The 21,214-nt window shown below is 39.4% G+C and overlaps 3 protein-coding genes across 6 annotated transcripts; 1 reads left to right on the top strand and 2 right to left on the bottom strand.

The window, feature by feature from the left end:
• Positions 1 to 1,411: 1,411 nt before the first annotated feature.
• LOC309710520 (uncharacterized protein) lies at positions 1,412 to 12,983 on the top strand. 3 transcript variants are annotated; one of them, XM_082540061.1, is made up of 4 exons: positions 1,442 to 1,512; positions 1,647 to 1,747; positions 7,902 to 9,267; positions 11,794 to 12,983. In XM_082540061.1, exons 3-4 carry the CDS (start codon positions 7,906 to 7,908, stop codon positions 11,926 to 11,928), a joined length of 1,497 nt encoding a protein of 498 aa, XP_082396187.1. In that variant the 5' UTR covers positions 1,442 to 1,512; positions 1,647 to 1,747; positions 7,902 to 7,905; the 3' UTR covers positions 11,929 to 12,983. The 3 variants fall into 3 exon arrangements, with proteins under 3 accessions (XP_082396188.1, XP_082396187.1, XP_082396189.1); XM_082540063.1 differs by having other exon boundaries at positions 1,445 to 1,585; positions 1,701 to 1,747; XM_082540062.1 differs by lacking the exon at positions 1,647 to 1,747 and having other exon boundaries at positions 1,412 to 1,512.
• A 1,354-nt stretch (positions 12,984 to 14,337) lies between these two features.
• LOC309710762 (C-C motif chemokine 4-like) lies at positions 14,338 to 16,681 on the bottom strand. 2 transcript variants are annotated; one of them, XM_082540514.1, is made up of 5 exons: positions 16,567 to 16,680; positions 16,413 to 16,440; positions 16,195 to 16,296; positions 14,909 to 15,032; positions 14,338 to 14,788 (listed from the first exon to the last, which is right to left on the bottom strand). In XM_082540514.1, the coding sequence occupies exons 2-5, from the start codon at positions 16,420 to 16,422 to the stop codon at positions 14,686 to 14,688; spliced, it is 339 nt and encodes a 112-aa protein (XP_082396640.1). In that variant the 5' UTR covers positions 16,423 to 16,440; positions 16,567 to 16,680; the 3' UTR covers positions 14,338 to 14,685. The 2 variants fall into 2 exon arrangements, with proteins under 2 accessions (XP_082396640.1, XP_082396641.1); XM_082540515.1 differs by lacking the exon at positions 16,413 to 16,440 and having other exon boundaries at positions 16,567 to 16,681.
• A 2,807-nt stretch (positions 16,682 to 19,488) lies between these two features.
• Positions 19,489 to 21,214, bottom strand: LOC309710763 (C-C motif chemokine 4-like). Its single transcript, XM_082540516.1, has 3 exons — positions 21,043 to 21,214; positions 20,230 to 20,353; positions 19,489 to 19,755 (listed from the first exon to the last, which is right to left on the bottom strand). The coding sequence occupies exons 1-3, from the start codon at positions 21,101 to 21,103 to the stop codon at positions 19,662 to 19,664; spliced, it is 279 nt and encodes a 92-aa protein (XP_082396642.1). The 5' UTR covers positions 21,104 to 21,214; the 3' UTR covers positions 19,489 to 19,661.

Genomic DNA, 21,214 nt, shown 5'->3' with positions numbered 1-21,214 from the left:
CCATGTGGTTGGCATGGAAACAGAAAAACTCCCCCCAGATGAAAATGAGATGCCCCCAATACGATTCACGTGGGAGCACAATGGGAACATTAAGATGAGGAATTATAGGAATAACATCCAACATGCTAATGCCTTTGATAGGTCTTCATTGTCAGTCTTCACATGAGGAGATTTAAATCAGTCCACATGTTAGACCCCACCGAAAAACAATGATTATTCCACGTGTCAGAGCTTATTGTTGCTGTTTTAGTATCTAAATTCTTTTGTAAACCCACAACAGAGTGAAAAGAGTAGAAATCTCACCCTGAGGCAAAGTATCGTCTGAGTCATACGTGTTAATCACCCCCATCAGCCCCCACAGACTGCGGTCATTTAGAGCTGCAGGGCAGCAAAAGTCTTACTCATAGCATCCTTCAAACTCCCAGGCAGACCAAAAATAGCTGACAATTTTGGGAGTCTGCATGGCAACACAAAACATACTTCTGGTATATGTGCAAAGTTCCCAGGGAAAGGGTTTTATACATACATATATATATATATATATATATATATATATATATATATATATATATATATATATATATATACATACATACATACATCTCTCTCTCCCTTCTCTCCCTACACACACACACACACACACACACACACACACACACATATATATATATATATTCCTGAAGACTATTGAAAGAAATTACAGGAGCGCTTTGCTAAGACAGTTCAAGCTGTGTTGTTTGGCGGCTCAAGACTTCTGCACTGTATATTGCTATGTTGAGCCCCAAATCTGCCCATAAGTTATAATAGAATCACAGTACAGTAATTTCTTTAGAAAAAGCAATGGTAGAGGGAGATTTATATATTATATATCTAAATATATAATTATAGATATATTTAGTCATTTTCTCACCAAGTTTTCACGCTTTTTTTTCTCCAAAATTTGCCACTTTAATGTGAAAAAACGTTATTTTTTCATGGATTTTTATACCCACCAACGCCATGCCCCTTAATTTTTTTTAATACGTTGTTATGAGTACATGTCTTAAACTGTAGTTTAAAATACTATTGGTAAAAGTATTTGGTCTACCACTAGGTGACAGTGTTTCACTAGGTGAAAGTGTTAGTGTGCTTGCCCTTAGTGGGAAACAAGAAAATTGCTTACTTGTTGGGTCCTTCTGTGGAGTTTGTATTGTTCTCTCACAGTCCAGAAACATGTTCATAAAGTCTGATGGAAATAAATCAGCCAGTATGAGTCTAGACACCTCTCTGTCTTTCTTTGTGATGGACTGGTAACCTGTGACAGCAGGGAAATGTAAACTATTTACAAGCAATAAAAAACAAAACCCCATTTTATACACTTAGCTTTTCTAATGCATTATGTCTAAATATTTTAATACGCGTTCCACTAACTCTCAAGAGTCGGGATTTAACAGAAGTCCGTGAACGCCGCATGAACTCTCGGCGGTCCCTTTGAAGTGCAGTTTGTGGCTGGAGCTGAAGCTGCCCTCGGAGGTAACAATTAGCTTATGTTAAAAAAAAAAAAGGTTTCTGTATAATGATATTATAATTTTCAGGCTCTAAACAGGTAATAGCGCCCTCCGGAATAGTTGACCTACGAAATTGACTTTTAAAACCTCAACTTTCAGTCTATTCTTCTGATAATTCGCCACGGGTTTTTTCCCCTTCTTAACCTGGGATAGGCTAAAGCTCCCACCCCCACCCGCCGCCACCTTGAACTGGAAAAAAAGTGAGTGAACATCCATTACCCTGTAATATAGTCATTTTAACTCGTGTTGCTAATCCCCAGATTCAGTTACACTGATCGCTACAATGTTACACACTCCACTTGTACTTAGAATCTTCAAATAAAAGTAAAGATAGCATAACCTTGCTTGGTCCTACAACCATTAAACAGTTTAGTTTGAAACGTCAGTAGTAACCAGTTATATAGGAGCTTACTGATTTAGGCACCATAATTTATAATAAGGTACAGAAAGGGGAAGAAACGTGTGGAGAAGCACACGAAATACTTCCATTCAGTAGGTTTCAGTCGCTGATTCGTATCATTCCCCTCACCTTTTAGGATGGAGTGAAGTGTTAAAGGCAGGCTAGAGGATGTGAGTAAAGTTGCCCCCCCCCTTCTTCAAATCCAACAAAAGTGGTATCAAACGTTTGTGCTACGTTTGTGCTGGTTTGTGCTGCAAAAATTTTCTTTTGTGCTGCTATCATTTTAAAGATATTAATAAAAATTTCTAGAGGTCATCAGAGGTCAACCAGCCCCCCCACGTTAATTAACCTCCTATGAGCCGAACTCTTCCACGGCATTCATTTTTAATTTCTCTTTGATATTTGGGCATATTGGGGCCCGATGAATGTAAAAACAAAGAATTACCAGATTTTATTTTTTTTTACCTTATTTTTAAGAAAAATAAGAGCCACATATGAGGATATTCGTTTAAAATTTTGATAGAACTGTAGCAGTATAATGTCCTCGTAGGTGGATATCAGGCCCTTCTAGAGCAAGATTGAGTATTTTGGTCTAAATAACCGAAAATGTGATGTCCACATATGTGGACGCCAGGTCCTAGGAGGTTAAATCAAACAAAATGGGTGTCAATCAACTGTGCTACGTTTGTGCTGCTAAAATTGTTGTTTGTGCTGCTTCTGTTTTAAAGATATTAATGAAAATGTAAAGGTCAAAGGGTCAACCAGCCCCCCACCACCACATTACCCAAATCAAACAAAATTTATGTCAAACGTTTGTGCTATGTTTGTGCTGGTTTGTGCTGCAAACATTTTTATTTGTGCTGCTATCATTTTAAAAATATTAATAAAATAACGTCTTGATGTGTGCTTAATCATCCAGGTAAGTAAATCCCAAAAGGTTGATACTGTTCATCTGGACATTTTCAGTTGGAGAAACGTCACTCATCCAAGTGACTTCTTCAGTCTCAGCTGACTGCAGGTTTTCCCAACCTTATAAACACATGTGAGTGAAGTTGGCCCCCCTACCTTCTTCAAATCGAACAAAATGGATGTCAAACATTTGTCCTGCAAATTATTTTTTTTGTTCTGGTTATGTTTCCCTAATTTTATAAACAGTACATGTACAGTGAGAGAGAGATGTTACATCTGTCTTCACTTGCATCCCAGTCACGGAAGCGTTGTAGGTAGTTCATAAGAGATTACAGGATCACCCCAACCTCAGCAACAGGACCACTCTCAGCACTGATCAGTTGTGTTTGCTTTTGGAACTGTGTCTTAATTCCACCTATTAGGCAGAAACCTAGGTGTGTCATGGGTTCCCCCAGGCCCCTGGTCAAAGTCACCAAACCAGTTCATAAGCAGGTACAGGTGTGGCCAGAAGGGTCCTCAGAGGCACTGCAAGACTGCTTTTCCACCACAGGCTGCCACACATGACAACACCACAGACTTTCAGGAATATACAGAAACTGTCATTGCTTACATCCCAAAATGCATCGATGATGTCACAGAGATCCCTTGCCAAAATCAATACACGCAAAGCTCCAGGTCCTGATAACATCCTTGGACGAGCACTGATGGACTATGCTGTGGAACTCCCAAATGTCTTCACAGACATCTTTAACACATCACTAGGGTCAGGCCGTCGTTCCCACATGCCTCAAAGCCTCCACCATCATTACTGTACCCAAGAAGTCATCTACCTCCTGCTTTAAGGACTACTGTCCTGTCAAACTCACCTCCATCATTATAGAATAGAATAGAATAGAATAGAAAACTTTATTTGTCAATTTCTTCAAATGTACTTGCCATACAAAGGAATTAAAATTACGTTTCACACTGTCCCATGCGTAGACATTGACAACAATAAAGTGCAGATGCACAACAAAAAACAGCCCTAACAATAAGGTAATATTAAATAGGTAACAGGATAGACAAAAAAATAAATAAAAGTGTTCCAACAGTGTTCCCTGGAAAATAGTATACTAGTCTACTTGAGGTAGTCCCAGGTTGTGGTTGGTAGGGGTATTTTGTTTTAATGCAGCATAAGACTATAGCAGCAGTAATAGTAATATAATAATACAAATAGTGCTAAAAGAAATACTAAAAATATATAGTAGCAGGTGTGTGCAATTGCAATGCAGAGGTAGTTGTTTCCAGTCAGGAATGTTTTCCAGTTCTTAGTTCAGAGAGTGTTTCCTTGTTGGAGAGTGTGCGTGGATGGGGGTGGGGGTGGGTGGGAGGGGTAGAGTCCAGTCTGTCTTCCTATACTTCTGCCAATCTGGTGATTCTGCTGGCTGGGAGCCAGGAGGGAAGAGAGTTCAGCAGTCTCACAGCCTGGTGGATGAAGCTGTTGGTGAGCCTAGTAGTGCGGGAGTGGAGACTTCTGTATCTCTTTCCAGAGGGCAGGAGGCTGAACAGACAGTGCGCGGGGTGGGTTGCATCGTTGACAATTGTGATGGCTTTGCGGGCGAGGCGAGTGGTGTAAATGTTTTGCAGGGAGGGAAGTGGTACACCAACTATCCTCTCAGCTGTTCTCACAATGCGTTGTAGAGCTTTCCTGTTATAGTCAGTGCAGCTACCGCCCCACACAGTGATGCAGCTGGAGAGGATACTTTCAATAGTTCCTCTGTAGAATGTGGTCAGGATGGGTGGTGGAGCACTTGCCCGCTTGAGTTTGCGCAGGAAGTAGAGGCGCTGTTGTGCTTTCTTGGCCAGTGATGCTGTGTTAGTGGTCCAGGAGAGGTCCTCACTGATGTGGACCCCCAGGAACTTGGTGCTGCTCACCCTAACCCTTATTAAGTGCTTTGAACGGTTAGTCATGCATCAAATCAAATTATCGCTTTCGCCCAACCTGGATCCATTTGAGTTCGCATACCGAACTCAGCAACTCATTCACAAACTGGATCTGCTGGGGATCAGCACCTTGCTGTATAACGGGCTGCTAGATTTCTTGACAGGAAGACAGCAGACAGTATGGGTCGACAGCAACACCTGCAGCCCAAGAACACTGAATACGGGGGCTCCCCAAGGATGTGTGTTGAGCCCCCTTCTCTTCATTCTGCTGACCCACAACGAGATCTACTACAGGGGTGAAGTTAACCATCTTGCAGAGTGGTACAGCAACAAAAACCTGTCCCTGAATGTGGAGAAGACCAACAGCGACTCTACTTCCTCTGCAAACTGAGAAGCACAAGAGATTCAACCCCCATTATGAGCACCTTCTACAGAGGCACAGTTAAGAGTATCCTCACCAGCTGCATCACTGTGTGGTATGACTCCTGCATTGGGTTCTGCAGGAAAAAATGACAACGGGTAGTGAGAGCAGCCGAGAGCATTGTGGGGACCTCTCTTGCCTCCCTCCCCAGGAGATCTACTGCACCTGCCTCATCTGGAAGGTTCTCCTGCAGTCAGCTGAGACTGAAGAAGTCACTTGGATGAGTGATGAAATGTTTCTCCCACTGAAAATGTCCAGATGAACAGTATCAACCCTTTGGGATTTACTTACCTGGATGATTAGGCACGCATCAAGACGTTATTTTATTAAGATTTTTAAAATAATAGCAGCACACACGAAAATTTTTGAAGCACAAACCAGCACAAACGTTTGACATGAATTTTGTTTGATTTGGGTAATGTGGGGGGGCTGGTTGACCTTTTGACCTTTACATTTTCATTAATATCTTTAAAACAGAAGCAGCACAAACAACAATTTTAGCAGCACAAACCAGCACAAATGTAGCACAGTTGATTGACACCCATTTTGTTTGATTTAATTCATGTGGGGGGGCTGGTTGACCTCTGATGACCTCTAGAAATTTTTATTAATATCTTTAAAATGATAGCAGCACAAAAGAAAATTTTTGCAGCACAAATTAGCACAAACGTTTGATACCACTTTTGTTGGATTTGAAGAAGGTGGGGGGGGGCAACTTCACTCACATAGAGGCAGAGGTGGCAAAAGTATACACATTATGTACTTAAATAAAAGCGCTGAAAAAGGTACAGATTCAAATTCTTTTCTCAAGTAAAAGTGAAAAAGTACAGGTTCTGAAATGTACTCAAAGTAAGAAAGAGATAAGATAAGATAAGACTTTATTGATTCCACAACGGGGAAATTTTTGCGTCACCTCAGCTCAGGTACAGACATCAGAAGGAAATACAAAAATACAAATAAGTACAATCAATGAAAAAAAGTAAGATAATACACTATATACAATGGTAGCATACACAGTATGTGATTATGGATATGGTTGGAAATATGGAAGACATAAACTATATAGCTTGACATAACTATTGTACCACTACTATTCCTATGTATAGACATGTACACACACACATGTACACACTAAATATACATATGCATACATATACATACATATATACCTGCACATGTCCGTACACATGGAAGGTCCATTATGCATGAAGTGGTGACCGTGGATGTTCAGTGTCCAGTGACTTATGACATCGTGATTGAGGAGTTATAGAGTCTAACTGCTGTTGGGATGAATGATCTGCGAAAGCGCTCCTTCCTGCAGCGAGGGTGTTTCAGTCTCTGACTAAAGGAGCTGCTCAGCCCACTCACATACTCATGCAGTGGGTGATGTGGGTTGTTCATGATGGATGTCAGCTTTACTAACATCCTCCTCTCGCCAACCACCTCCACAGACTCCAGGGGACATCCCAGCACGGAGCTAGACCTCCGCACCAGTTTGTCAATCCTGCTCCTGTCCCTGTCCGTGCAGCCACTACCCCAGCAGGCCACTGCATAGAAAAGGGCAGATGCTACCACAGTGTCATAGAATGTCCTTAACAGAGTCCTGCAGACTCCGAAGGACCTCAGTCTCCTCAGCAGGTGGAGTCGACTCTGGCCCTTCTTATACAGGATGTCTGTATTTGTAGTCCAGTCCAGTTTATTGTTGAGGTGAACACCCAGGTACTTATAAGAGTCCACTATCTCAATGTCTTTCCCTTGGATGTTCACCGGTGTTGTAAAAGTAAAAGAAAAACTTCATTTCAGTCTAAGTTTTTAATCTCATAAATGTCTTCTGCTTGAGTCACTAGTAGAACATGAGATGGTGGCCACACATCATTGCTTCTTATCCCTTCTGAGATATGTTTTAGTTTAGTTTAGTTTTTTATGTGTTTTTATCACTGCTGGCACAATGAGACTGCGCCTGCAGCCATTCACGTTGCACAAGTAGTCCCGCTCCTCCCTGATACCACATCCACGCATCTTGTTGCAAGAAGGTTTGCTGTGAAGGTTTTTTCACTTAATACAAGATATTTTAGCTTAAAATAAGTGAAAAAAATCTGCCAGTGGAACAAGTGAAAAATCTCTAGTTTTTCTCTAGTTTCAAGATTCACTGTCTTGAAACAAGTTCCTTTAGCTTACTGAAATGTTGCCCTGTAGCTGATTGTGTCTTATTTTAAGTGTAATGAGATAATTTTGACTAGAAATAAGACAAATATACTTGGTAAGATTTTGAGTTTTTGCAGTGTGGGGTCCATAAACATGACTCATCCACATTATGGCACAAGTTTGATCAGCCTCGGATTTCAATTTTTAATGTTGTTGGTATGATTTTGAAAACAGTCCTCAAAGCATTGCTGATTTTGGTTTCCAATGACTGTTGTTACCTATTAATCTTCTCATCAAATTATGTAATGCAAAGTATTCAGGATTCTTTGAGTGTCGTGTCTCTTTCTGATATAATGTAAAGTGTGGGAGAGTTTGTGTAATGCTTTAGGCTCTTGGTAAGGCTCTAAACAAAAACATAGCACACTTAGTGATATGACATCAATATTATTGAATGGTATGTTTGTCTTTGCTGTAATAAAATTAATTCGTTATACAAAAAAGAACCATAAACTTGGTGTATTTGAGAATAATCTACTTTCCTTTTCCTGTTAAACAGAATCATGATTGACTTTGAGGAGACAGACTTCATTTTGGAAAATCAGAAAAGAAAAAGAAAAAAAGATCTCAAAAAAGACAAAAAAGACAAAACCAACATGACTGTGAAACCACAAGAGAGCATCCAGAAGAAAAAGAAAAACTCCCAGCTCAAAGAAGAAAAGAAGGAAAGGAAACAAAAGAAAAAGGAAAAGAAGAAAGAAAGGCAAAGAAGGAGACTGGCCTTAGAGCTAGGCAGCAGTGTTGTATTTAAACAGTGCGGTAGTGCCCAGGAAAAACCTTTTGAGAAGCCTGAAGCATCAAAGCCGCAACAAAATGAAAAGCTGAAGCCTGATCGTCTGACTCAAGACTCCAAAAAGAAATGCAAAAGAAAAAAAAAAGTGGTGTTTGAAGTGTCACCCTGTTACATCCGTGTCAAACGGCCTAAACTTGCGTCATCCTCCACCAAAGAGGAGGCGGCTGTGAAAGGCGCTGAGAGCTGTTCACAGGACGCAGTGACGGGGAACAGCCGCGATCAGGACTCTCAGGGCACCAGTGATGACATCAACAGCCAGGACTTGTTTATTACCCAGAAGACTTTCAGAACATCGCTCTCCGAACCCTCCAGCGGGGAAGTCAATGACGGAGCCCTTATGCTATCTCCTCAGGTGCGAACACAGCAAGGCGAGTGCCAACAGCTTAAACAATTTCATGAAGAATCAGAAAAATGGCCACATGACTCACAGCCTCATCAGCTCTTTGTGCAGCCAAACCCAGAAGAACCTGAAGAAGGTAAAGGACATCCTAAGATACATAAGCAGAGAAAAAAGTCCCTTCTGAAACAAGAAAACACAAACTTATCTGGAGAGCAAAGAGTCTCACGTTCAGTGCATTTAAAGCTCAGTGAGGGGCATCCTTTCCTGGAGGAGCCAATCATTGTCGACTCCTCCCTGGATCTTGGAGAGCGTTCCCCTTCATGCCTGCCACATATTAATAAGTCATTACTTCCTGCCAGGTCCACAGTGAGCTCTTCCACACAGACAGAAAACTTCTTCACCACTGAGCTCTCCTCCTACCTCAGCTTCTGCCAGAAAAGTAGACCAGCTGTTTGTTTCGATGACGTGAAACCTTTAGACCTGAGCCTTCCACACAGGGTGAGAAAAGACCACAGGAGCTGTTTGTCAGTAATGGAGGTCAACCGTGAAGGAGAAGGAGGCATGGGTCCATCTGGGTCTTCACTTGTGAAAGAAAATCAGGTGCTTTTGGGTCGAGGAGAAACAACTCCCAGTCCGCAGTTGTCAGAATCTGATCAAAAGTCTGCTGATACAACGACATCCAGCGAGGACAGCGAGCAGCCGTGCCGCGCTGGCATGCTGGACCTGATTCAGGTGATACCACATGATCCTATTTGTGTAGTTACAGAGCAACAGATGATAAATTAATTCATCTTACATATTGAACTTTATATTACAAACTTCAGAGCTAACACCAGATATCTTTTTATGTGTTTTTCAGCTTCAAGCCCCTAGAAATCGCAGTTCTCTCTTTTTTTTCACAAAAATACTGAAAATACTGACGTAAGGTGTCCGACTGATGGGAATTCTGCTGTTTTATCCTGTTTGTGGAAAAAAAAGTAATGTACAGCTCTTTTAGGAGATTACTGGGAGATTTAAAAAAATAAAAGTATGACTGTAAAGATTAGTTTGTGGAAGATTTAGGTGTAAGAACCATGATAAAATATGAAAAACAGATTTAACAGTTACAAATTATTGATATTTATTTTCCCATTCTTTGCCACTCAAAGCCTATCCTGTATCCTATTTTTTACTAAAAGTATTCAATATAAACACACACTCACCAGCAGAGTGGCGGCAGGGTCAGTTAACCAGCTCTAAGGACACTCTCACGCTAGTAGCGACTACAGGTGGGTTTTGATTATCGATTTATCGATTAAAATCGATTCTAGCTTGGATAACGTGATATCGATTTATTAAAATGCTGAATCGATTTTTGAATATAAATTTATTTTGCCCGAAATGCAAGAATCTCGGGTTAAACCTCACAAAATTTCAGCAACCACCAAACAGCTAAAGCAGTAAATGAGAGCAGGTACAGGGATTCTGCACAAAGACGTAAACACAAAGCGCGGAGATGTGGCTTTCTCACCCGACGGCACGGACACGGTCGGGGCTGGAAGCCGACAGCTCGCTGATTCTGATGTTTCGGCGAGTCCGCGCTTTGTGTTTACGCCCTTTTTGCGCTGATTCTGAAGCTGTAGGTTTTTATCTCTCTCCAAACAATATTGACTGAACCAGCAGCAAAAGAAGATCCAAACTACACTTCACACTAAACATCGTCATGAATTCCCTCCCAGTTTTGCTGTTTTGCTTCCACCACAATAAAATCACACTTCATGCAGAGCTCGCTTGCTCTCTCTCTCTCTCTCTCTCTCTCGCTTGCTTATTACACACAAGTCTGCCGTTGTTTACAGCGCTGTCGGCCGCTGTTTTTTCCCCCCTTTTACTCGCTTCTGAAAAGAAAGCCTCATTTCTGCTGTTCAATTATGAACAAATTTAAACTTTTTAAAATTATGCAAAATTGCAAAACACTTAGCTGTGTTGCAATTCTGTAACTTTGCTCTGCTTCACTTCAGCAGCATCAGGTAATGTTCATGTGTTGATTAATGGTTCTCTTTCGTTTTGATCTACTGCAGAATATTTTTAAGGTCATCTGCTATGAAATCCCAGGCCAGGAAAATCTCCTTCATGTTTTTCTGTGTTACTTTGACACAAAGGCATCTGCTGTGATGCTTACACCTTTGATAAAGTCTCGCAAGTGTCAGCTTTCTTTTTATAGATATAAAAATATGGAAATGTACTGATGCGTGATCAGAATTATAGTATTTCTGACTGAGGCAAAATTTCCCCGATTAAAATCGAATCGAATCGGATTGAATCGAATCGTGGATCGAATCGATTCGGGACCTTGTGGATCAGAATCGAATCTATTCTAGAAATCAGTGACGATACCCAGCCCTAGTAGCGACCATTGTGTTGTTCAAAGTTTTAGGAGCAGGGGTTGCTCAGTAGGTAGCGTGGTGGCCCCATGATTGGAAGGTACCTGAGCAAGGTACCGTCCCTACGCTGCTCCCCAGGCGCCCAATGGCTGAGTGAATTGGTTAAATGCAGAGAGGAATTTCCCCACAGGGATCAATAATGTATATATTATTATTATTATTATCTTTCAATCAGTGACAGACGTTCTTTGACTAGTTCCAATAACCAAGACTAGAAAACCATTGTTGATATCGTATGTCCAGAGCACTAATAAGGATTACATGCATGTACGCTGACTTCAATATTTGAGGCCATGTTGATTATGAGTAACACCTTGTAAAAGTACATATATAACACAAAATAAGGATAAAGATAATATGGTCACCTTTAATGCTTTTGTTTAGGACTCTTTTGACAAGTTGCAAAAATTAGTGTCACGTAGATGTCCGAGTTGTTGGCAGGGCCGATAAAAAGTATTAATTCAGTAAGGACTAGATGTTACAATCCCGGACAATGCATGAAGATTCATTCACTTTTTTAAACATCTCTCAATCTGTCAGATTTCTCTTATCACCCTTAAAAATACTGGTGACCAGCAGTGCTACCCCTCAGCCTCCTAGTAGACACACTACTAGGAGGCTGAGAGTATCAAATTTAGGCATCTTATTGGGGGCAACTCATGTTCAAGAAAGAAAATTATCCAGGGCTGTGCATTTCAGTTGGTTCGTGTATTTTGACATTATAAACACTTAAGAATTTCTGTTTTTGCTGAGCAGTAAGAAATGTTTCTCAGGAGAAAAGGAGTAACTGAAGTTTCTTCCACTGTTCAGTAACACTGTGACTTTTTTTGGTCCTCAGGTCAGAGCGGTCCAGATGAAACTCAACGAATCCTTCTTTTTCAAACCCAAAGGAGAGGGACGGTCACCCAGGCCTGAGTCACCGCTGATGAAACTCTCTCAGGGCAGAGACACTAAAAGGAGGAAGAGTCGCTGAGGTCACAAGGTTTTAATATAGGCTGCTATTAGCCCTGTTGGCTGACGTCAACAAATAAGATGTGACGTTTGTGTTGACGTTAGTGGCCAATAGTTATCTGTTCAGTCATATCAATTTCGTGCTGACTAAATGTTCAGAATTTCATCTGAAAGCCTTTAAAAACTTTTATATAAGATTTTTTTGCTTCCCTGGAACAATTAAATGAAATCGTTACTGCCACACGAACAAACAAAGAAGACTTTAAAAACAATTATTTAACACATTAATATGGACCTAGAACTTCACAATTGGAGCACGCTTAAACTTTCCTAGCAGACACCATCTAACGTCTGGAAAACTGTTCAATTTTATGAGCTTCAGCTGAGAAGCAGCGTGTGTCAAGTGTCGAGCATTCCTGCTGAAACTCAGCCTGTGCCTGAGGGTCTTTAAGTAGAAGGACAGCTACATTAACACTATCAGTGAGCTCAAGTATTTTATTATATATGCTGTAAAGTTCTGATCTACATTATATGGACAACAGTATTGGGCCACACGCCTCAGTTCAGGTGTTTTCGGTCCCATTATCATAAGGTTAAAACATCATACACCCAGATGTGCAGTCTGCCTTTACAAGTATGAACATGGTCCTGCAACATCAGCACAAACACTGTGTGCTGGGAGCTTCATGGCTGAGCAGCTCCTGTACGTGTAACGTGTAGCTGTACGTTTATCCAAATACTATATGTTAGGAACATGAACAGAAGAAACATGCTTCCATTAAAAGAAAAATAAACTTCTGGGATAGAAATGACTGATTACTGTCTTTTGACCTGTTGTTCTAAAGTTTTTAGTATTCTGTCATGTTTTTTTAAATTGCTCTGTAAGTTTGTCCGGCAGTGGCAGTTTTTTGATGCCATGTCGCTATGACAGCATGTCGTAGTTCATAACATCATAACAAATAATCTGTTGTTAAAGTTTATTTATTGTGACGTAGTAGAAGTTCACTTTCTGTTGAGTGTTGATGCAGTATTTACCAAGTTCTTAAATGGTGCTAAATAAAGATCTTTATTATTTAAGTCTGTCTGCCAGCAGAGTTTGTGTGTTCTGCTATGAAACATGGAGAATATGTGAAGATGAATTAAGACCTTATATTCAACCAAGTGCTACAAAAGGCAAGCTACATGAGCAACAGATGTTTTAAAATGATCTCAGTGTTTTCAGATGGATTAGTGAGAGTACAGATCCAGAGGTGGGCCAGACCCACCATCACAGACAAGGAGAACATGCTTGCAGATAAGTTCTGATGCACAAACTACTGAATAAATGCCAGCTGATGTATTACATGTGTTTTGCTTGCACAAATGAAACATACTCTTTGAACATCAGAGCCGAACAGCAGTGGTGCAGAGGTAATCCAGCACCTCCGTCTCATTGGACAAAAAGCTTTTGGTCAGAGTCCAGTCGGTTTTCACTTTGGTCAAGCTGTTATTGCTTAAATGTGTCTAAAGCATCCTAGAGTCTGATCCTGGGAAAGCTTCACTCCTCACTGGTCTCAGCCTCACATCTCACAGCAATCAGATATGGAAGATTGAATTCAGAGCTCTCTTTTTCCTAATTATTCTTCTGAAACCAATTTTATTTCAATTCTTACTTTTAATCATTCTGGAAACAAGATTAAAAAAAAGATAAAAAAGTTACTTTGTTGAAACACACCTCTTTCTTCTCCGCTTGTGTTTTCACGTTTCCCTAAAATCCCCCAAAATCAGTGTAATTCAGTCCAAATCAAAGTGGCCACCAGGGGTCAGCTGTTGCCCTTACAAGATGGGCTTAACAGCATGAAAACAACACAACTAGTGTCACTTTAAATATCCACTGGTCCCGTCCCAACTAATGGCCTATAAAAAGGTATTTTACCAAGGTGTCACGCAAGAAACATTTCACTATGTGTAAAACCAATGAGCTGTCTCAAGACCTTCACAACCTTATTGTTGCAAAACATTGCTCCCTTTTTTTGTGATAGCCAGCTTCCCGCTCGCTTCCCTAACTGCAGCTGATGCGACAGGGCTTCGGCGCGGGTTTGCTGCCGTTGCTGCAACTAGGAACCGGGGAATATGGAGGAGAGAGGTGTGAATGTTTTTCATTTTTGTTCTCCGTTGTGGGTGTTTGTGGAGTGCATGTTCAAAATAGTTGGGAATGGAAGCAGCTGAGGATGCTAGTTGGTTATGCTTTTCATATCTGAAAGTGCAATTGTTAGTACCTTGATATCTTTTGAATCAGATATCTGGGCCTAAATCCTGAGAAGCCATGAAAACTCTCCAGTAAGCTCCCATCCAAAAGTATGGCGTGGTCTGCTGGTTCCATTCTGCAGCCGTGTCGTTCTTTAATGGTGAGGCAGGAAATGGACCCAAAGATGCAGACTTGGAGGCAACCTTGAATAACCAAAGACTGACCTTTATTTAGTTGGCAGCTGCAAATCCATAGTACAAATGAAGACAGAGATGAACTAAATCAAGGAAGTACTACAGCAAAACAGAACTAGGCATGGGGAACATAGGAGGACAGGAAAAGCTTAACACCTAACAATATCAGAATAAAAACATAACCTAGGCAAAGGTAACATCCAAACTGAAAACTCCAAAAATATAAAAAGGAGAATATAAAACAGGAAACTGGGTATGCCCGGTACAAAACCCAGGCTGCAGCTGTCTTATAAAATTGCTAGCATGGGTTAACATAACACAAAGCTTTATTATGCTTGATCGTGAACTCTGAAGAGCTTTATTCATCATCGTTCTGCAGATTGGTCATTGATGCAAAAGCTTCTTGAGCCCAGGTGACGCTCTGGCTCACACAGATGCGCCTCCCGGTGGCTGTACCGATCCTGCAGGAAGATTACAAGAGAGTTAGGATAGAAGATACCACGCTGTGGCTCGTGTTTTCATGCATTCTGTTTTGTGTTCAGAAATTACGATTACTGAAATTACTCATTGTGGTGACATACACAAATGCTTTTTCCAGACAGGCGCTGTCCGACTTGAAGACAGAGACTATTTTCTTCGGTGGTATCCTTCCAGTAAAGAATTTGAAACAGCATTGTCCATGAGACATTTCAAGCAATTGTTGAGCTAAAAGGAAAAAAAATAATAAAAAGACAGTAAAAAATTCAGTTTCATAGCAGCATGTGTCAAAGGTGTTGAGCATTGTTGCTGAAACTGACAGTCTTTAAATAGAAAGGCAATGACATTAACACTGTCAGAGCGCTCAGGTCCTTTATGATATACACTGATGATGTTTTGAAATAACTCATCAGCCCAAGATTAAATTTTAAACAGAGTGGAGTTGCTTTCAAGTTTTGTAAAATGTAAAATGCATTAACAATAATAAGTTAAAGTTAACAACCAAATATAATCTGAGGTTCAGCTGATCTGAACATTGATTGAACTGAAAGACAATAAAAAAGATTTTTAAACACCACAGCTATTTAGGGATTTCTTAAAGCCAGCAGAACCTTTGTTCCCTTCTGACTCTACTAACACTCACTGAACATGAACTATCAGCTCCCATTAAACCCTTCAACCAGAACTCATGTGACAGTAATCTGTATTGATTAAAATAAACACAACCTTAGTCATGATCATTATAATGGTCCTAAATGACTCATGGCAAGATAACTAGCTAATACTGCAGAATTCCTCTTAGTTGACGCTGTTCTTTAGTGATGCAAATATCCATTTGGGGCTCATTTAACCAGCTGGTAACGCAGCTGTGAGGATGATATTATTTTCAACATGTTTTGTAAACTAAGAGAAAAAGGTGATTCAGAATCTTGAAATTGACATTTCTAAAATGCAGTTGCACAAAATAAAAAAAATCATAATAAATCCCTCCAAAAAGTTTCATAACAGATTAAAATGCAGCATATAGAACTGATTAACAACAATAAGTTTATTTAAAACCAGATAAAAACAGGTATAATTGGAAATAATTCGTCTAAATTTCAGGAGCAGGAGCGTTCCTCCAAACACTCCCCTGCACTACTATCTGACCAGTCCCCTCTGAGGCCTTCCTCAAACCCCAGCCTCAATTCATGCTCAAACCATCTGCCATTATCTACTAGAAATGCTGTCAAACCTTTTTGCAGATGTGGTCCCAGTTAATTAATCTGAGGTATAATGTTCACTCGTTTTCTCAGTGTAACTTGTAAAAGTTACGACCAATCAAATAAAAACATTAAAGGGCCTCAGATTACATTTATCTTCAGACTGTGAAGCAGACTGACAGACTTACGTGCAGCAGCGCAGTAATAAACCGTGAGTAGCAGAAGCAGCAGTCCCACTGTGGCCTTCATATTTACTCCTCTCTGGATGTGATGATGTCCTTCTGCTGTTGCTGTAAGAAGTGATCTGAATGTTTAATGCAGTCTCACGCTCACTTAAAGGGCCGTTATATGTTTGTCATGGTGAGTTTTTACTGTCACTTAAACACAAAGATTAGAAATCACCAACCAAGCGACATCTCTGCAGCTACTCCACACTGCATACAGAGACAGATAACATCAAGAGATATAAATGTATGCGACTCAACTAAGTAGTTACATTTAAAATATATTAATCTGAAATGAGATGACCCAAATGCATACTGTACAAGGAGAAAACGCACCTTTTATGAGGACAGTCCAAAGTCCAAAAGATGCAACAAGTCCAGACAGTGCAAAAAAAGCAAAATAAGTCCAAGAAACAGACAAGAAGCACACAAAGGCAGATCACTGAGGAGTTAAAGAAATGCCACCTCAAAGATTAAAGGGAGATGGCTGTAAAAACAGGATTATGTAACAATAGGAAATGGGGGGGAAACTAAGGAGAGCAAATGGGAAAGAAGAAAAACAACACAGAGGAAGTAAAACTTGACACAAGACACAAAAGAAACAAGCTAACACATTAAAACAGGAAGTAAGTAAACACTGAAGCCAGGACACAGAAAATAGACTCTGGGAAACACTGGAAAAGGCTTTGAGAACACAAAGAACTACAACGAATAAACCCGAAGGCAAAATACTAAACAGAAAATAAACAGGAAACAAAAGTTAATCAAGAGATTACAATAGAAAACTAAAAATGAAAGTAATTGAGAGAAAAGCTCTAAATAATCCTAAAATCCACAAACTCCCATGATGGAAAAAACATGAACGTGACACGAAAAGAAAGGAGTGAAAGAATAATTCCAGTTTTTTTCTTCCACGTGTAGTTCTTTTTTCTAACACGCCTCTATTAACCCTTACAATCCATATGGGCTTCACTAGGAAACAACATAACAAACATTTAGCAGAGTCAAATGACTTCACAGCAGTCATGGGCACCTGCTCCAATCAGAAGCTGGGTGGTTCCATATGTCCCAAAATTACACTCACTTGACACTTTCTCTGGTACAACGTGCCTTTATCAGGTTTTCCCCATTTTACCATCAGAGCTGTCTCAGTTCTTCATGGCACAGATTCAAAAAGATGCTGAAAACATTTCAGAATTTGGTGAGCAAATTGTGTGCTGTACATCCATGATGTGTCTCTCCTGTTCCAGCACATCCCAAAGGTCCTCCTTTGGATTGAGGGGTGACGTGGAGCCCATTTGAGTACACTGACCTCACTGTCATGAGCCTTCTCTATAAGAAGTCATTACTCCAGGTCCACAGTGAGCCTTTCCACACAGACAGAAAACTTTTTCACCACTGAGCTCTCCTCCTATCTCAGCTTCTGCTAGAAAAATAGACCAGCTTGATTAGAGGACCTGAAACCTTTAGACCCGAGCCTTCCACACAGGGTGAGAAAGGCCCACGGGAGCTGTTTGTCAGTAATGGAGGTCCAGGTGTCTGATATGGAGTGTCCTGCAGAGCAGTCATAGAGATTACATGAATATACGCTGACCTCATTATTTGAAACTCTGGCCATGTTTAATGTAAGTCTCTCAGAAGCTGTTCAAAGTCAGAGAGAGTCAATATGACTTAAGGGGAACAGATTTCTTTAAGAAAAACAAGATGAGGACAAATATAAAGCAGAGATGTGTTTCTGTTAGAGGAGTTAACCTGTGGAATAGTTATGACAGTGATTTAAAAAGGTGTAGTTCATTTTCCTTGTTTAAAAACATGTTTAAAAATAGAGTATTAGAAAAATATATATATCAAGAATGAAAAGAACAAAAAGGAGAAAAAAAACAACAACCTCTTGATTCTTTACTTTGATGTAGTTACTTATCTAAGGTGGAAAGTTTTTTTTTTCTTTGTTTTGTTTGTTTGTTTGTTTGTTTTGTTTGGTTTTTGCTTTGTTTTATTATTTTCTTCAAGCCCTGTGTACAGGAGCTGCATACAAAAAGATATTTTGTGAAAAGGGTTGGCGTAATAAGCAAATGCTTCAGCCAATACCTTTTGATTAGCCTTGTCTCATGCTTTCTTTCTTTATGGTAGATTTTTGTTCTGTTTTCACTGTTTGTTGTTTTTTTTTTCTCACTGTTTTCACTGAGATTTGAATTTGAATGCTAATCAATAAAATCAAATCAAATCAAAAATCAAAAAATACACATGTAACAGGAAATAAGGATAAAGACAGTAATGCAAGTAAGTAATTTTACTTAGGACTTTGTTACCAGGTCACAAAAATAAGTATGGATGTCACAAAGATGTCTGAGTTTTTAACAGGGCCCATAACAACTATTAAAAAATATTTTAAAAAAAACCACACGAAGTTTCATTCACCTTTCACTCCTCGAGTTAAATTCAATTTTATTAATACAGCGCCATACATCTCGCAATCTGTCAGATTTCTTTTGTCACCTTTACAAATGGTTGAAGTCGCATTCTTTTAGCAGCCAGCAGGGGGCAACTCATGTTCAAGAAAGGAAATATCACCGCAGATGAAACTCTCTCAGGCAGATAAATTAAAAGCATTAAAAGCAGGAAGAGCCGCTGAGGTGACTGGTTGCTAAACTGCAGTTCATGCAAAGATATATATATATCTATATTTTTTAAATTATTATTATGGGGTGATATTAGCCCTGCTGGCCGATATCGACATATGAGCAAATAAGATGGCATATTTTAATGTGAGTAGTCAATATTTATCTGTTAAATCATATCAATTTGGTGCTGACTAAATGTTCAAAATTTAATCTGAAAGCCTTTAAAAATTTTATACTAGATATTTTTCTTTCCTCGAACAATTTAATGAAATTATTAAAACACAAACAAACAAAGAACACTAAAAAAATAAAAAATAAAAAATGTAATTTCACACGTTGATTTGGACCCAGAACTTTATAACCGCAGCTATCTTAAACTTCTGTAGCACACAGCGAAACGTCTGGAACACCGTTCAGTTTTAATAGCTTTAAGCTGAAACGGTGTTGAAAGGTTAATCAGAACGCGAGAGTTCATGTTCAGGTTACACGAAACAACCACTGTTTTCGGCCTCACTCCTAATCAGAAGGCCCTGTGTCCGCTACCAGTATGATAGGCTACTGGATTTTTTTTTTTTTTTGGCAGGGTAAAGATGAAGTGTGGAAATTTCTCCTTAAAAAACAAAACAAAACAAAAAAGTAAACGCCCGATTCAAAGCCGAACATTTTTATTGAAAAAACATGCGTGGGTTGTTTTTTTTAATATATATACACAAAGCATTTTGGAAAATACAGTCATTATAAAATTGCTGCTAGCATGGGTTAACATAACACAGAGCTTTATTATGGCTGATCATGAACTCTGAAGAGCATTCATTCATCACCGATCTGCTTTTGCTTAAAAGCTTCTTGAGCCCAGGTGACACTCTGACTCACACAGATGCGCCTCCCGGCGGCTGTACCGATCCTGCAGGAAGATTACAAAAGAGTTAGAACAGAAGATACCACGCTGTGCCTCGCGTGTTTATGGATTCTGAGTTTTTTTGTTTTTGTTGCTGTTGGTGGGTTTTTTTTTCGGGTTTCTTCTTCTTCTTTTTTTTGCCTGTCCCATTCAGTACTTAACAATAATTATTATTACCGGGATTATTGTCTGAAGGACAAGAAAGATGCCCAACTGATTTATTTTTCCATTTATTTTTGGTCATGGCTTTGCCAAATTGCTCCACTTGATAGATCTTAATAATAAAATTATTATTATTATTATTATTATTATTATTATTATTATTATTATTATTATTATTATTATTATTATTATTATTAGGTAAAGAAGGGAAAGAAAAACAGGTGAAGAGGGACAGTGAGAGAAGACCCTAAAAAAGCATGCACACTGTTTTGTGTTCAGAAATTACGATTACTGTAATTACTCATTGTGGTGACATACACAAATGCTTTTTCCAGACAGGCGCTGTGAGTCTTGATGACAGAGACTATTTTCTTCGGTGGTATCCTTCCAGTAAAGAATTTGAAACAGCATTGTCCAGGAGACATTTCATGCAATCCTTGAGCTGAAAGAAAAAATAAAAAGACAGTAAAAAATTCAGTTTCATAGCAGCATGTGTCAAAGGTGTTGAGCACTCAGCCTGGAACTCAGTCTTTAAATAGAAAGGCAATGACATTAACACTGTCAGAGCGCTCAGGTCACAAAACTGTGTGCTGGGAGCTTCATGGCATTGCTCTCCATGGCTGAGCTATATGTGTAATTTGTTAGTGACCCAGTAGTGTTGTACATATAATATATATATATATATATATGCTTTCTTTAGAACAAAAATAAAGTCTTTCTTCCTCTGATTATTATCTTTCGACCTGTTGTTCAGGTCAAACTGTCACTTCGTTTCTAAAAACGCAACAGCTTATTTTTTTTATCTGGATCAAACGGTCATAAAGTAAACACATACATAACCTCACGTCATGTATGTGATAAAAGCAAAAGTTTGTCTTCGTAACATTTTAACGTGTTTTGTCATCAAACTCAAAACATTTGAAAATGAATTTTTAAAATAACTCATCGCCCTTTTGAAGTTTTGTAATAACCTCACCCACGTAATGTGAAGTTCATTCACAATAAACAGTAAACGTTTTTAACTTGTAACTCATTTAAGTTATGACGATTACTAATAAAATCAGATAAAAATCTAATAAAAACATTCAAGAGGGCATTTATCCCCAGTTAAAAGCAGACTGACAGACTTACGTCCAGCAGCGCAGCAATAAACCGTGAGCAGCAGAAGCAGCAGTCCCACTGTGGCCTTCATGTTGACTTCACTCTGATGTGATGATGTCCTTCGGCTGTCGCTCTAGAAAGTTAACTGAATACTTAATGCTCTGTCACACTGATACAAAGGGCAGTCTTAACAGATCTATTA

This window comes from Aulonocara stuartgranti (genome assembly GCF_965226115.1).
Source record: "Aulonocara stuartgranti genome assembly, chromosome: 7".
Taxonomy (NCBI): Eukaryota; Metazoa; Chordata; class Actinopteri; order Cichliformes; family Cichlidae; genus Aulonocara; species Aulonocara stuartgranti.
Note: the sequence above shows the minus strand (reverse complement) of the source record. Positions and strands in the feature narration are given on the sequence as shown.

Excerpts from the sequence above, each read along its gene's own strand:
- LOC309710520 (XM_082540062.1), top strand. The coding sequence starts at position 7,906 with ATGATTGACTTTGAGGAGACAGACTTCATTTTGGAAAATCAGAAAAGA. Across the intron at positions 9,268-11,793 it reads GCATGCTGGACCTGATTCAG|GTCAGAGCGGTCCAGATGAA; the intron begins GTGATACCACAT and ends TTTGGTCCTCAG.
- LOC309710762 (XM_082540514.1), bottom strand. Across the intron at positions 15,033-16,194 it reads TTATTACTGCGCTGCTGCAC|CTCAACAATTGCTTGAAATG; the intron begins GTAAGTCTGTCA and ends TTTTCCTTTTAG. Across the intron at positions 14,789-14,908 it reads TGTCTGGAAAAAGCATTTGT|GATCGGTACAGCCACCGGGA; the intron begins GTATGTCACCAC and ends ATCTTCCTGCAG.
- LOC309710763 (XM_082540516.1), bottom strand. The coding sequence starts at position 21,103 with ATGAAGGCCACAGTGGGACTGCTGCTTCTGCTGCTCACGGTTTATTGC. Across the intron at positions 20,354-21,042 it reads TTATTGCTGCGCTGCTGGAC|CTCAAGGATTGCATGAAATG; the intron begins GTAAGTCTGTCA and ends TTTTTCTTTCAG. Across the intron at positions 19,756-20,229 it reads TGTCTGGAAAAAGCATTTGT|GATCGGTACAGCCGCCGGGA; the intron begins GTATGTCACCAC and ends ATCTTCCTGCAG.